General features: G+C 48.9%; 1 protein-coding gene across 2 annotated transcripts in view; it reads left to right on the top strand.

Moving 5' to 3' along the window:
• LOC127002003 (fibrinogen-like protein 1) overlaps positions 1 to 13468 on the top strand; it is a 123947-nt gene that overhangs the window by 101933 nt on the left and 8546 nt on the right. For both annotated transcript variants that reach the window (XM_050867324.1, XM_050867323.1), the window contains exon 5: positions 581 to 745. In XM_050867324.1, the coding sequence (XP_050723281.1) occupies positions 581 to 745 (165 nt within the window). The remainder of the gene's footprint in view (positions 1 to 580; positions 746 to 13468) is intronic.

Genomic DNA, 13468 nt, shown 5'->3' with positions numbered 1-13468 from the left:
CACACGTTATAACTGAGCGTGGCGGCGGTGCTCATCTCCGTCCCGTTGGCCCATTGAGTCTGTGGTGGGAGAGAACTCTTAACCTGGCATAGGGGCAGTGTAACGTCCTGGTTACCACAGTTTACCTTTCTCAGATATCCCTAAGTACTCATTTATCAACCATCCCGAAGGGAAGGATGAACAGTTGGGTGGGCTACACGCCGGCTGCCCAGGCCGGGATTCGTAGTCATGGATGCTAACCACTGCACCGCGGAGGCATTATGCTGAGTAAAGTCAAATCTTATCAACGGAAGCTTGACTGACACGGATTGTTTAGGAAATGGTTCAAAGAGAAGTAGAGAGTTGATGATGCCTCAATTATGCAGTGGAGACCATCGAGAACGGGGTCTATTCGCCAAGTTAACAAGAAAAACTATGGACACAAGTGTACGTTGTGAGCGGAGCACCGTGAAAGTTTTTGGCTGTCCGAAGAAGGGGAAGGTTGTGTTGTCTAAAAATCATCATATCTTTCTTCTTTATCTGCTGCACTTTTCCTCGATAAGAAAAAATACTTGTTTTGTCTTTACAAACACTGCTACAGGTCATGGGCGGAGTACACCACAGGGTTTGGGCAGCCAGGCAAGGGTGAGTGGTGGTACGGCCTGGCGCCCTTGCACGCCCTCACGTTCCGCCAGCAGTACGAGGCAGTCTTCCTCCTGCATGACATCGAGCAAGGCACCTTCATTGCCACCTACACCACGTTCAGGTACGTGCGAGACTGCCTTTTTACTGAATGACTTTCATTGTCCTTGAAAACTTTGCTTCCGTGATGACCCCCTGCCTGGTCAAACTCTCTCTCCTCTGCCTGTCAACATCTACCTTTCCTTCCTGCTGGTAGTTCCACTTCATACAGCCTGTGCCTAAGAAGGGTGATCGTTCCAATCCCTCAAACTACCGTTCTATAGCTTTACTTTCCTGCCTATCTAAAGCTTTTGAATCAATCCTTAACCGGAAGTTTCTTAAGCATCTATCCACTTCTGACCTTCTTTCTGATCGCCAGTGTGGGTTCCGAAAGGGGCATTCTACTGGTGATCTTCCTGTTTTCCTAACTGACTCTTGGTCATCCTCTCTTAACCGTTTCTGTGAAACTTTTGCTGTTGCGCTACATATCAAAAGCGTTTGATAGGGTCTGGCACAAATCCTTGCTTTCCAAACTACCCTCCTACGGTTTCTATCCTCTGTAGCTTTAGCTCCAGTTTCCTCTCTGGCCGATCTATCACTGCTGTAGTAGACGGTCACTGTTCATCCCCTAAACCTATCAACAGTGGTGTCCCGCAGGGCTCTGTCCTATCTTCCACTTTCTTTCTGTTGTTCATTGATGATCATGATCTTTCCAAAACGAAGTGTCCTATCCATTCTTACGCCGATGACTCTATACTCTACATTACTCAACTTCTTTTGATAAAAGGCCAACCCAACAGGAACTATACGATTCCAGACTGGAGGCCGCAGAACGCTTAACCTCAAACCTTGCTATCATTTCCGATTGGGACAAGAAGAACCTTCATCGCCCCAAAAACTCAATTTCTTCACCTCTCAACTCGACACAACTTTCCAAACACCTATCCCCCTATTCTTCGACAACACTCAGCTGTCACCTTCTCCTACACTAAACATCCACGGTCAATCCTTAACTCAAAATCTCAACTGGAAACTCCACATCTCCTCTTACTAAATCAGCTTCCTCGAGGTTGGGCGTTCTGTATCGTCTTCGCCAGTTCTTCTCCCCCGCACAGATGCTGTCCATATACAGGGGCAGTTTCGCAGTTAGGCTTGGGTTTTCGGGGCTATAGCCCCGAACGTATTATGAATAGCCCCGGATCTCAAAGATTTTTTTAATATTTTATTTAAGAATAGCCCCAACCAGGCCAATACAAAATGTTAGTCCTTGTTAAGCTGTTAGTACTAGAAATTAGATTTCATAGATCTCATACGGAGATCACACGGTTTGTTTCCGTCCGGTTCACGTTCCTGTTACGTATTCACGGCCACTTGCCAGTCGGCCATCAGGCAGGCAGTGGTGACAGGCGCCAGCCTAGGTGCGTATCCCGGCCCGCGCATACGTGTGAGCGAGAGCGCTTGTTGATTGGTAGTAGCGAGGAAGACCTGAGTCTGAGGCTATGCATATAAGCAGCTTTATTTAAAAAAAGAAAGAGGATCAAGGCAATGAGTTGCAGCCTGCAAAGCAAGAGCAGGCGGAAGAAGAGTTCCTGCTGTTGCTGTAACTGCAGAGGAGTCATGGCGGGAGACTGCCGTTGCCTTTACATTGTCTGTTAGCTCAGGTTGGTGAAGTAGAGGGCTCTTTAATAATAATAATAATAATAATAATAATAATAATAATAATAAGAATAAGAATAAGAAGAATAAGAAGAATAAGAAGAATAGAATAAGAAGAATAAGAAGAAGAAGAAGAAGAAGAAGAAGAAGAAGAAGAAGAAGAAGGTTTTATTTCGTCATCGGCATATATAAAGAACAAGACAAGTAAACGAACGAGAATAAAATCGAGATACATATACACTTAAATAGATGACAGCTTTATGATTATATATGCGTGTGCACGGCACACTTCTGCACAATCTACACGTACAGAAAAGGCCCAGCCACTCCCGCCGCATAGATCTACATACATACATAGGCCGAGCTCTGTCTGACGGAGGTGATGATGGAGTTCCCAGATTGTTACACTCTACTCCTCATACTGTACGCGGCGTGGCGACGCAGCACAACCAGGGATGAACTAGTCCATCTAGGAAACCCCAGAAGCCGCTTGAGGATGTCGTTATGACAGACCCTAAGACGGTTCATGGAGGCAGCCCTATACCGCGACCACAGCGAGTTGCAGTAGAGAGAGTAGCAGTGGCTCCTGAATAACTCCAACTTTACCTCCGTGCTGCAGAAGGAGAATTTCCTCAGCAGCGTGTTGCCGATGACTGTGAACTTGGTGGTCTGCTTCTTGATGTCATCAACATCGGTCCGTTCCCTGTTGATGACATGGCCCAGGTATGTGAATCTATCCACAAATGTAAGTGCACTCCCACTTAGCCACGCTGATGTCCGGTAGTCCACCCTTGAGTGTGGCAGTGGCACTACCATGCACTCTGTCTTGGTGGTGTTGTAGACAATATCGTGCGTGGCAGCATACGCCTAACACACACCAATAAGCTCCTGCAGAACCTCCACTGTGGGCGCCATCAGTACCATGTCATCAACATAACTCAGTGACTTGATGCACTTATCATGGCAACTACTTTAAACTGCTGGACGAAGCTGTTCCAGCTCACGAAGCGGCACAGTATAGTCTGTTCAGAGCAAGAAGTCGGTTCAGGGTGGAGCTGGTATCGTCGTTTACCTCTACCCATGCTGCCAAATCAGCCTTCGTACATGCGTCTCTCTTATTTCCCATCCATGTGCGATTTGAAAGCGATATTTTGTATATTCTGTATATAGTAAAGGAAGCTACATAGTACAATGAGTGTCGATGTTTAGGATTATAACAAGGATTTGTATAAATTCTATGACATGTGGCAGCGATTTTTTCCCATGTTGCCACGTTGTGGTGGTGGTAGTGGTCGGTGTGTCCCCCTAGGTCCCTCCCCCGGATCGAGAGGGAGAGAGAGAGAGAGATAAACAGGTGGGTTGTGGGTGGGTAGGCCGGGAGAGAGTGCTAATCTGATAATTGGCGGTCGAACTGGCAGCGCTGCACTCATGGGAATTCTGGAATCTGCCACACCTTGAACCGACTTCATGCTCCGAACAGACTGTAGGTGGCTGACAACACAACAAACCGTACACGCTCACGGAAGGTAAAACAAGAAAAACGTAATACTAGCATACACAGCGCCTTCCTTATCACCACAGTTATACTCATAGCACTTATACTACATGCATTAACACATTTGAGGACACAAACAACACACCCACGACAACCACAAACAAGCACTCACACACAACAATCGTTTTCGCTCACCGTGGTTCAGTATTTCGAACGGCACACAAACAACAATACAAAAGCACACAGACGACACACCATCCTTCTCTTGCTGTTTCTGTGTTGCCTTCAGCCTCGATCCTCTGTTTTTTTTTAAATGTTACTATCAAGTGAGTTTCATAGTTGTTAGGGTGACGGAACACAAGGTTAAATTAAGAGGTTTATTCACATTATGTTGATATATAATAGTAGCGAGCTTACTGAAGGCTTAACAATTTTACAATTCATCATTCTGTTGGTAATGCTAGCGAGCTTTTACCGAGTTACTTTACAACACTGATTACAACTCATCATTCCAATCACCAGAAGGACATACTCAATCACAGATAATTTCATAAAATGTATATAAATATCTCTAGAGTCCTGGCCATAGCTAACAAAAACTACTCTAGTCAAGTTTCTATGGTGCATAATTATACAATAAAATGTATCCCTTCAACCACCGATTGATATGTGTTCACAAAGATGAGCATGGGGGCAAGGTATTCGTGTGGGGTTAAGATACCAAGGGAGTGATCATAAGCCCACACAAAAAGGGATGTTCACCTACTCTATATAATGACACACAACAAGTGAGGTACCAGCTCAGTATGCTAGGGAACCTGTGGGGGTGAGGTCGAGACAGTGTGTGTCAACTCAACTCTTTAAGTAACATTAACATTGTATCAAGATAACACTAACAAGATTGGTGCCTAGAAATTGGGTTCAACGTACCTGTGGGGGTGAGGTCGAGACGGTGTGTGAGGGAGACTCACACAGTCGGCTTCTCACCTCTTCCCACTGCCCGCGGCTAGCCAGAGGCTAGTGAACGCATTTATCGGTGGTTTAGTTAACATCCAATTGGCCCGTTCCGCCAGTTCAGAAAGAGTTTCGAAGCAACTGGTTTTCTCACTCAATACCGGTGAAAAATTCTGCTCGTCAATCCTCCGTGAAAAAACTAAGTAATGATCATTCGGCACCTTCGTTCGAGGCGTAGGCACGCCACCAGCTCCACATCTGGTTCGTCTGTTTGTCTTGCGGTTCGTAACCACCTAATTCACAAGCAACACATCAGTTATTACAAGTTATCGATTTCTCAGTTTTCCCCGCATTACACTTCTATGTGGAGACACGGGCGCTATGGTCAACCCTGGCCCTTATTGCCCTAAGTACCCTTGCCAACTTTGTAGCAAGGCGGTGAGGTGGGGGCAGAGGGCCATCCAGTGTGATTCGTGTCGTGATAGATCCGAGCATGCTGGCTGGTACCACGTCAGCTGTATCGGGTCTTTCACGCCGACGATTGGTTGACAATAGCGTCTCGTGGATCTGCTTTAGATGCGGCGTACCTAATTTCTCATCCTCATTCTTCTCAGCTGATCCTATTCCACTGCTCAATTCCTTCGACACGCTATATCAACATAACACAGAGAACCCTGGCACACAACACCTTCTCTTCTTGAACCCCAAACACTCAACACCTCTCACCTCTCATAACCCGGCTCCATTTTTCACACCTAGTCCCATCAACACCCACAGACAGGTGCGTTCCCTCCGTACGCCAGACTTGACCCATCACTCACCTCTCACCAGTTACTAACACACCCAGGTCTGCCCTATCACCCTCCCCCGATCCTACCTTTTCACTTTCCCCAGTCCCTATTTCCTTTTCTTCCCCTTGTTCATCACCTCCTGTTTCACCTCCCTCCTCTACTTCTTCACCCCCTCCCGTTTCTTCTGTATCTTCACCATCCTCGCCTCTCCCTTCACTTCCACTACCACCACATCATAACCACACTTCCCTCCGATTATTAACAATTAATTTCCGTAGTATCAAAAACAAAATAGCCCAGTTACACCACCTAATCACCACACATAACCCAGACATTATAGTAGGGACAGAGACTTGGTTGACTCCTGACGTTGACAATAGTGAGCTTCCCCCCCCCCCCCCCCCTTTAGTATAACCGTTTTTCGACAGACCTCGGCAAAGGTAGCGGTGTTATCCAAGATCTACGTGTTATCATCGCCACCAAGCCGGGTCTTTGTTAAGCATAGGCCTGACCTTGACACAGACTGCGAAGTCACCTGGGTCCAGTTACAAACCTTCAACTGTAAATCTCTTCTTATTGCTGCTTTCTACAGACCGCCTTCTACTAATACAGACCATTTACACAATCTTCAAATTTCTCTTTCACGCATACAGGCAGACAAACACATCTGGATCACAGGTGATTTCAACCTCCCCGACATTGACTGGACAGCAATATCCCCATTTGACCCTCCCGATGCTGACGTCCCCACCGCATTATTCCCCACACAAACAGACACCAACTACACGACACATTCGTTGACATCATAAATACATTTTCACTCTCACAAACAGTACTCCAGCCAACACGAACACATACTCTAACACGCCCCGCTGGCCGCGGTGGCCCTTTGACCACAGCACACACACTTGACCTTTTTTCTCACCAACAACATTCTTAACATAACAAACACTCAGGTTGTTCCAGGACTTAGTGACCATGACATACTTATCATTGACGCTGACCTCCGACTGATTAGACATAAACAGAGACCCAGACAGATTTTCCTTTTTTCAAGGGCTGACTTAGACATGATCAAACAAGACCTAACTGCCTTCAGTACTGACTTTTTTGCGACAGACCCGCACACAAGACTTCCTTCCACCAACTGGAGCAACCTGAAACACACCATACACGCCTCAATGAACAGACACATACCACAAAAAGCACTTTCTAGTAGGTACACACTTCCCTGGTTTTCCAGGGATATACGCAGACAATTAACATCGCAAGAAACAAAGACTCTACAGACGCGCGTAGACATACAACACAACAGATAAGTGGACCGCCTACAAAAACCACCAAAAGACATTTGCCAAAAACATACAAGTAGCGGAACGCAAACACATAACAACTTACCTCGCAGACAACGTAAGAAATAGCAAAATAAACTTTTTCAAATTCTTTAAGACGCGCAAACATGACACTAACACGATTACATCACTTAAAGACAACACTAACACATTAATAACCAGCCCACAACACAAAGCACAAATACTCAACACACAGTTCCAATCGGTATTCACACAAGAACACAACCTGAAACCAAACATGCCACACAGCCCCTTCCCCCCCATAGCCCCCCTTGACATCACGACTAACGGAATACAGAAATTACTGGAAGGACTCGACACACCTAAATTCACTGGCCCCGACAACATTCCCGCCTTCATCCTTAAATCCTTTGCCCCCATCCTTGCCCTCATCCTTCAGGCCATATTCACCCAATCACTATCATCCACCTCATTACCCTCTGACCGGCTTTTGGCAAACATTAATCCTTTATTCAAGACAGGTGACCGGACTTACCCAGCCAATTATCGCCCCATCTCACTAACATCAATTCCATGTAAAATTTTCGAACACAATACAGAAACACATAATGAATCACCTTTACGCAAACAACATCCTTACTGACTCACAACACGGCTTTCGACCTAAACGCTTATGTGAATCGCAACTCATTACTACATATCACGACATGACGAGGCTACTTGACCGACGTGACATTAAACAAGTTGACACTGTTGTTTTAGATTTTGCCAAAGCCTTCGACAAAATCCCGCACAAAAGACTGACATTAAAATTGAAATACTACGGTATTTCAGGACCTATTCTTCACTGGATCACTGCATTTCTTACTAACAGGACTCAGCGTGTTCTTCTTGACGGATCTTCATCTGACACTGTCCCTGTTTCTTCAGGTGTCCCACAAGGCACCATTCTAGGCCCCCTTCTTTTCCTTCTGTACATTAACGATCTTCCACTGTCAACGCCTAACTCTTTCACTAGACTATTTGCCGACGATAGTTTACTGTTTAGAGCAGTAAAGACTACTGACGACTGCAGACTACTACGTACAAAACGACTTGGACGCCCTCGAGCGGTGGGAGCGCACCTGGCAGATGCACTTCCGACCAGACAAATGCAAACTATGAAGATTCACCAGAGCGCACAACCCCATCCATCACACTTACACTCTCCACAATTCAGATTTAGAGTCAGTTCACACACACAAGTACCTTGGTATCCATCTCTCAACTAACTTGAAATTCAACACCCATATAGACCATATCAGTGCCACAGCCAACAGAACACTGGGGTTCCTGAGGAGGAATTTACATAACTGCACACCTGACATTAAACACATAGCTTATGATACATTTGTGAGACCAACACTGGAATACTGCTCGACGGTGTGGGATCCTTACACACACAGAAACATTGATAGTGTTGTGCTGGAAGCTTCCCCCGGCGTCCATAGGCCTCTAGAAGGCCCGCGCCCCGTGGGGCGCGGCCAGGCGCCAGGCGGGAAGTGTTGCCAACTCGCACATACTTTAGCAACATGTTCTTGTATGACCTAAAATATACTGTAACATTCTAGACTGTACTGTACTGGATATATATAGGAGAAAAGGGCGAGAGGAGCCCCAGCCCCAGTCATAGTAAGCTAGTGTTCAGTGAAGAGTCAGAGTGAAGTGTACTACTAAGGAAGAATATTAAACTACAGAAGTTGTGCAAAGTGTTTACATATCTCTCTCCCACGAAGTCTTGTGACGGCGACACGGAACCCAAGTAACATGTCCGGCATAACATTGGCGTCAGGAGTGTAGCCATTTGTTTTTTTCGCCATGGAGACTCGTTCCCAAGCTGCCCAGAGGGACGACATGTTGATTGAACTTTTGGAAGCCTTGAGACTACAGGGGGAGAAACAAGAAAGAGCACACCAAGAACTCAAAGAACAACAAGAAAAAGCACACCAAGAACTCAAAGAACAACAAGAAAAAGCACACCAAGAACTCAAAGAACAACTAGAAAGAGCACAGCATCAACAAGAAGGAACACTCCAAGAACTCAAAGAACAACAAGAAAAAGCACACCAAGAACTCAAAGAACAACAAGAAAGAGCACAGCATCAACAAGAAGGAACATTCCAAGAACTCAAAGAACAGCTAGAAGATCTCTTCACAGGATTACAGCTACAGCTAAAAGCAGTACAAGATGGAAGTGAATCAGTGCGAAGAGAAATGACTGATGTGACCACGAACTTGGGACAACGCCTGATAGAAGTGGAGAAAGAACACACAAATCTTCAACAATTAAGAGATGGAGGTGGTACGGGAGACGACACACGAAGAAATATTAGAAGTAAGTGACAGAGTGAAGGCCCTTGAAGACTGCTTGGCTGGAAACGGACAGCCAGTGCCTGCAGGGGCTAGTTGTACCCAAGATGCTTCTCCTACGCAAGTCCGGGGTAGTTTGAGCCCTGTTTCGCCTGAGTTTATCCCCGCAAGAAGTTCCGCCAGACCCATGAGTCTGCTGGGTTCGCCTGTTAGAAAGAAGCCTCAGGAGTTTGATGGCAAGGTCTCCTGGGAGGCTTACCGCGCTCAGTTTGAGCTGTTGGCAGCTCGGAACGGATGGGATGACCAAGAGTGCACGGTACAGCTGGCCACTAGCCTGAAAGGGGCGGCGCTGGAGGTCCTTGCTCAGCTCGACAATGCGACAAAGGGCAGCTACAGCGGGCTGGCACAGGCGCTGGAGCAACGATATGGGACCAAGCACCAGAACGAGCTCTTCAGGGTTAGGTTCAGAACCCGCAACAGGAGGCGCGGCGAGTCTCTTCAGGAACTCGCTCAGGACCTTGAGAGCATGGCGCACAAGGCATACCCAGGTGCCACCCCTGACCTGCTGACGGTTTTGCTGCGTGATCAATTCATCGATGCCCTGGACAGCCCTCAGCTGAAGATACAAGTGAACCAAGCTAAGCCAACATCAATGCAGGAAGCTCTGGCACGTGCCATGGAGTTTGAGTCCTTTGTTAGGTCTAGCTTGTCAAGCTTCAGGGACGACTCGACTTCTGGCTTTCGGGCACGAAAGGGCGCTGTCAGTGACACAGACAGGTTCCAAGGAACGTGCTGGTACTGCGAGAAGGTTGGGCACAAGGAGAACGAATGCTATAAGAGGAAGAAGGAATATGAAGGTGGCGCTAAGAAGAAGCCCAGGGAAGGACCCAAGTGCTGGACCTGTGGAGAAAAGGGGCACTGGAAGAATGAGTGTCGGGAAAATGTGCCCCCAACGAGGGACCACCACTCGGGAAACTAAGAAGGACTGGTTCACGGGGGCAACGACCAGTCTGTCCTGTACATGCCCCGAAGATATCAACGTGCAGGAGAACCACAATGACGAGCTGCCAAGTGGAGGGCAAGGTTGACGGAGTGTTGTGGCCTGTGGTCGTCGACACAAGCTCGGAACGCACATTTGTGCGGCCTGACGTGGTGAGTCATCGTCGGCTTCCTAAGACGTCGCATCGACTGTGCGGAGTCACTGGGCACTATGCAGAGCTCAGAGGCCCAGTGGACGTGAAGTTTGAGCTCGGAGGAAAGGAAGAGTCCCTCTCTGTGTACGTGGCTGACATGGACGACCCCTGCATCCTAGGTATGGATTATCTTGTCTCCCACAGGTGCGAGCTGGACTTCCGCGCTAAGCAGCTGACTGTACGAGGAAGGAGGGTGCCACTGACGACTGTGCACAAGGAGGGCCTGCCAGTGACAGTCAAGCGCACCACCATTATTCCTCCGAGGTCAGAGATGCTGTTACCCTGTCAAATTACGGGTGCCCACCCGGCTAGTCTGTGTGTGGTAGAGAGTGGAAGTCGATGTCCGGTAGAAAACGGGGTGATTGTAGGCAGTACTTTGGTAGACCCTACTGCAGCGGAAGTGCCTGTCGTCGTGGCCAATGTCTCCTTCAGCCCAAAGAAAAGAAAACAAGGGACCATGGTGGGGTTGTGCCAAGAGATCGACCAGAAACCAAGAACGTGTGTCTGCAGGAGAACCCTGACGAAGCCCGAGGAGGAGCTGCCCGGTTTCCTGCGCGACCTGTTTGACAGGAGCTCCAAGTGTCTAGAGGAGCCCCAAGTGGAACAGCTCAGGGAGCTTCTCGTGAGGAATGCAGATGTGTTTTCCACAGGAGACCTGGACTTGGGGTGTACGGACCTGGTAGAGCACCACATCGACACAGGTAGCCACCGCCCAATGAAGCAAGCTCCTCGAAGGATGGCACCAGCCCGTCGCAAGGAGATGGATGAAGTGATGGATGATCTCCGGCAACAGGGGTTAATCGAGCGGTCCAGCAGCCGGTGGGCGTCTGCTGTAGTGCTCGTCAGGAAAAAGGACGGTTCCCTCAGGTGCTGCGTGGACTACCGAGCCCTCAATGATCTCACCATCAAGGATTCATACCCACTCCCACGGATCGACGACACGCTCGACGCTTTGGTGGGCTCCAAGTGGTTTTCAATACTGGATATGAAGTCTGGGTATCACCAAGTCAAAATGGCGGAGCCGGACAAAGAGAAAACAGCCTTCTCCTACGGTCAAGGCCTGTGGCAGTTTAAGGTCATGCCCTTTGGCCTGTGCAACGCGCCGGCCACGTTCGAGCGGCTGATGGAGAGGGTGCTGGAGGGACTTCACTGGAAGACGGCACTCATCAACCTCGACGACGTGATTGTCTTTGGCCAGACCCTCGAGCAGGAGATGGAAAGGCTATCAGAGGTTTTCGCCCGGTTTAGAGCTGCACACCTTAAGCTCAGCCCGAAGAAATGCTGTCTGTTCCAAAAGCAGGGCCAATACTTGGGACACATCGTGAGCGAGGCTGGAGTACGCACTGATCCTGAGAAGGTGGCTGCGGTAAGGGACTGGCCGGCACCCACCAACGTGAAGGAGCTGCGGAGCTTCCTCGGGTTGTGCTCATACTACCGCAGGTTTGTGAAAGGCTTTGCTACGATTGCTGCACCACTGCACCTCCTGACGAAGAAGGGGCGCTAGTTTGAGTGGACAGCGGAAACTCAGGTTGCCTTTGATAAGCTCAAGGAGGCCCTCACCAGCTCGCCCGTACTCACCTACCCAGACCCCTCTAAGCCTTTTATACTGGATTGTGATGCCAGTGATGAGGAGATTGGTGGAGTGCTGTCCCAGGCATGTGCCGACATGGAACGGGTTTTGGCCTACTTCAGCAAGAAGCTCACCCCAGCCGAGAAAAACTATTACGTGACCCGGAAAGAACTCCTGGCAGTAGTCAAGAGCCTTGACTTTTTCCATGCTTACCTGTACGGTGCAACTTTCACCATCCGCACGGATCACGCTGCATTACGGTGGCTGAAATCACTGAAAAACCCTGAGGGCCAGCTAGCTCGCTGGATAGGTAAACTAGAGCAGCATCACTACACTACTGTGCACCGATCTGGGCTAACACACGGTAACGCGGACAGCTTGAGCCGGCGCCCCTGCCTACCTGAGTGTCAACATTGCCTCCAGAGGGAAAGCGTCCAGAATATGTGCCGCCGCACTACAGTGGAACAGACAGCGGAGGTGCCATGGGAAGACTTGGGAAAACTGCAGCGGGAGGACCGAGATCTGAGACCAATTATGGAGTGGCTGATTCAGTCGTCAACGCGACCTGGGTGGGAAGTAATCTCGAGAGAAAGCCCTACCACCAAGAATTACTGGACTCAGTGGGACACTCTTCGGATAGACGACGGGGTGTTGCAGCGACGCTGGGTCTCTCATGATGGTCTTGACCACTACTGGTCCACGGTGCTACCTGTGACGTCCCGGGAAGGCGTCTTGAAAGAAATGCACAACAGCATAACCAGCGGACACCTTGGGGTAAAGAAGACACTGAGTCGCTTGTGCCAAAGGTTCTACTGGGTTGGCATGAGGAAGGACGTGGAAGAATGGTGTCACGCGTGTGAGGGGTGCTGTGCAAAGAAGGGTCCCAAGAAGCGTCACCGTGCCCCATTGCAACTATACCAGGTTGGAGCCCCCATGGAACGGGTGGCAGTGGATATAGCAGGACCCTTGCCTCTAACGACGAACGGAAATAGGTACATCTGCGTCACAATGGATTACTTCACCAAGTGGCCGGAAGCCTACGCCATCCCTGACCAGGAAGCCACTACCATCGCCAAGGTTTTGGTGGAGGAATTCTTCTGTCGCTTCGGTGTGCCTAACGAGCTCCATTCCGACCAGGGAAGGAATTTTGAGTCAGCAGTCCTTGCTGAGTGCTGCAAGCTTCTGGGTATCAAGAAGACCCGGACCACCCCTCTGCACCCACAGTCAGATGGAATGGTGGAGAGGTTTAATTGGACGTTGGGCCAGGAGTTGGCCAAGCAGTGCAACAATGATCAGTCTTCATGGGATCAGAAGCTGCCTGCGCTTCTCATGGCCTATAGGTCTGCCGCCCACGAAACTACGGGGTATTCACCGGCAAAGCTGATGTTTGGACGTGAGCTGCGATTGCCGGTGGACCTACTCACAGGAAGGCCTCCTGGGGAAAGCCTTCCAAGGGACGCTTCCAGTTTTGCCCGTCAACTAGAGGA

The sequence above is a fragment of the Eriocheir sinensis genome, chromosome 22 (assembly GCF_024679095.1).
Source record: "Eriocheir sinensis breed Jianghai 21 chromosome 22, ASM2467909v1, whole genome shotgun sequence".
Lineage (NCBI taxonomy): Eukaryota > Metazoa > Arthropoda > Malacostraca > Decapoda > Varunidae > Eriocheir > Eriocheir sinensis.
The sequence above is the reverse complement of the archived record's forward strand: the minus strand, read 5'-3'. Positions and strand labels throughout refer to the sequence as shown.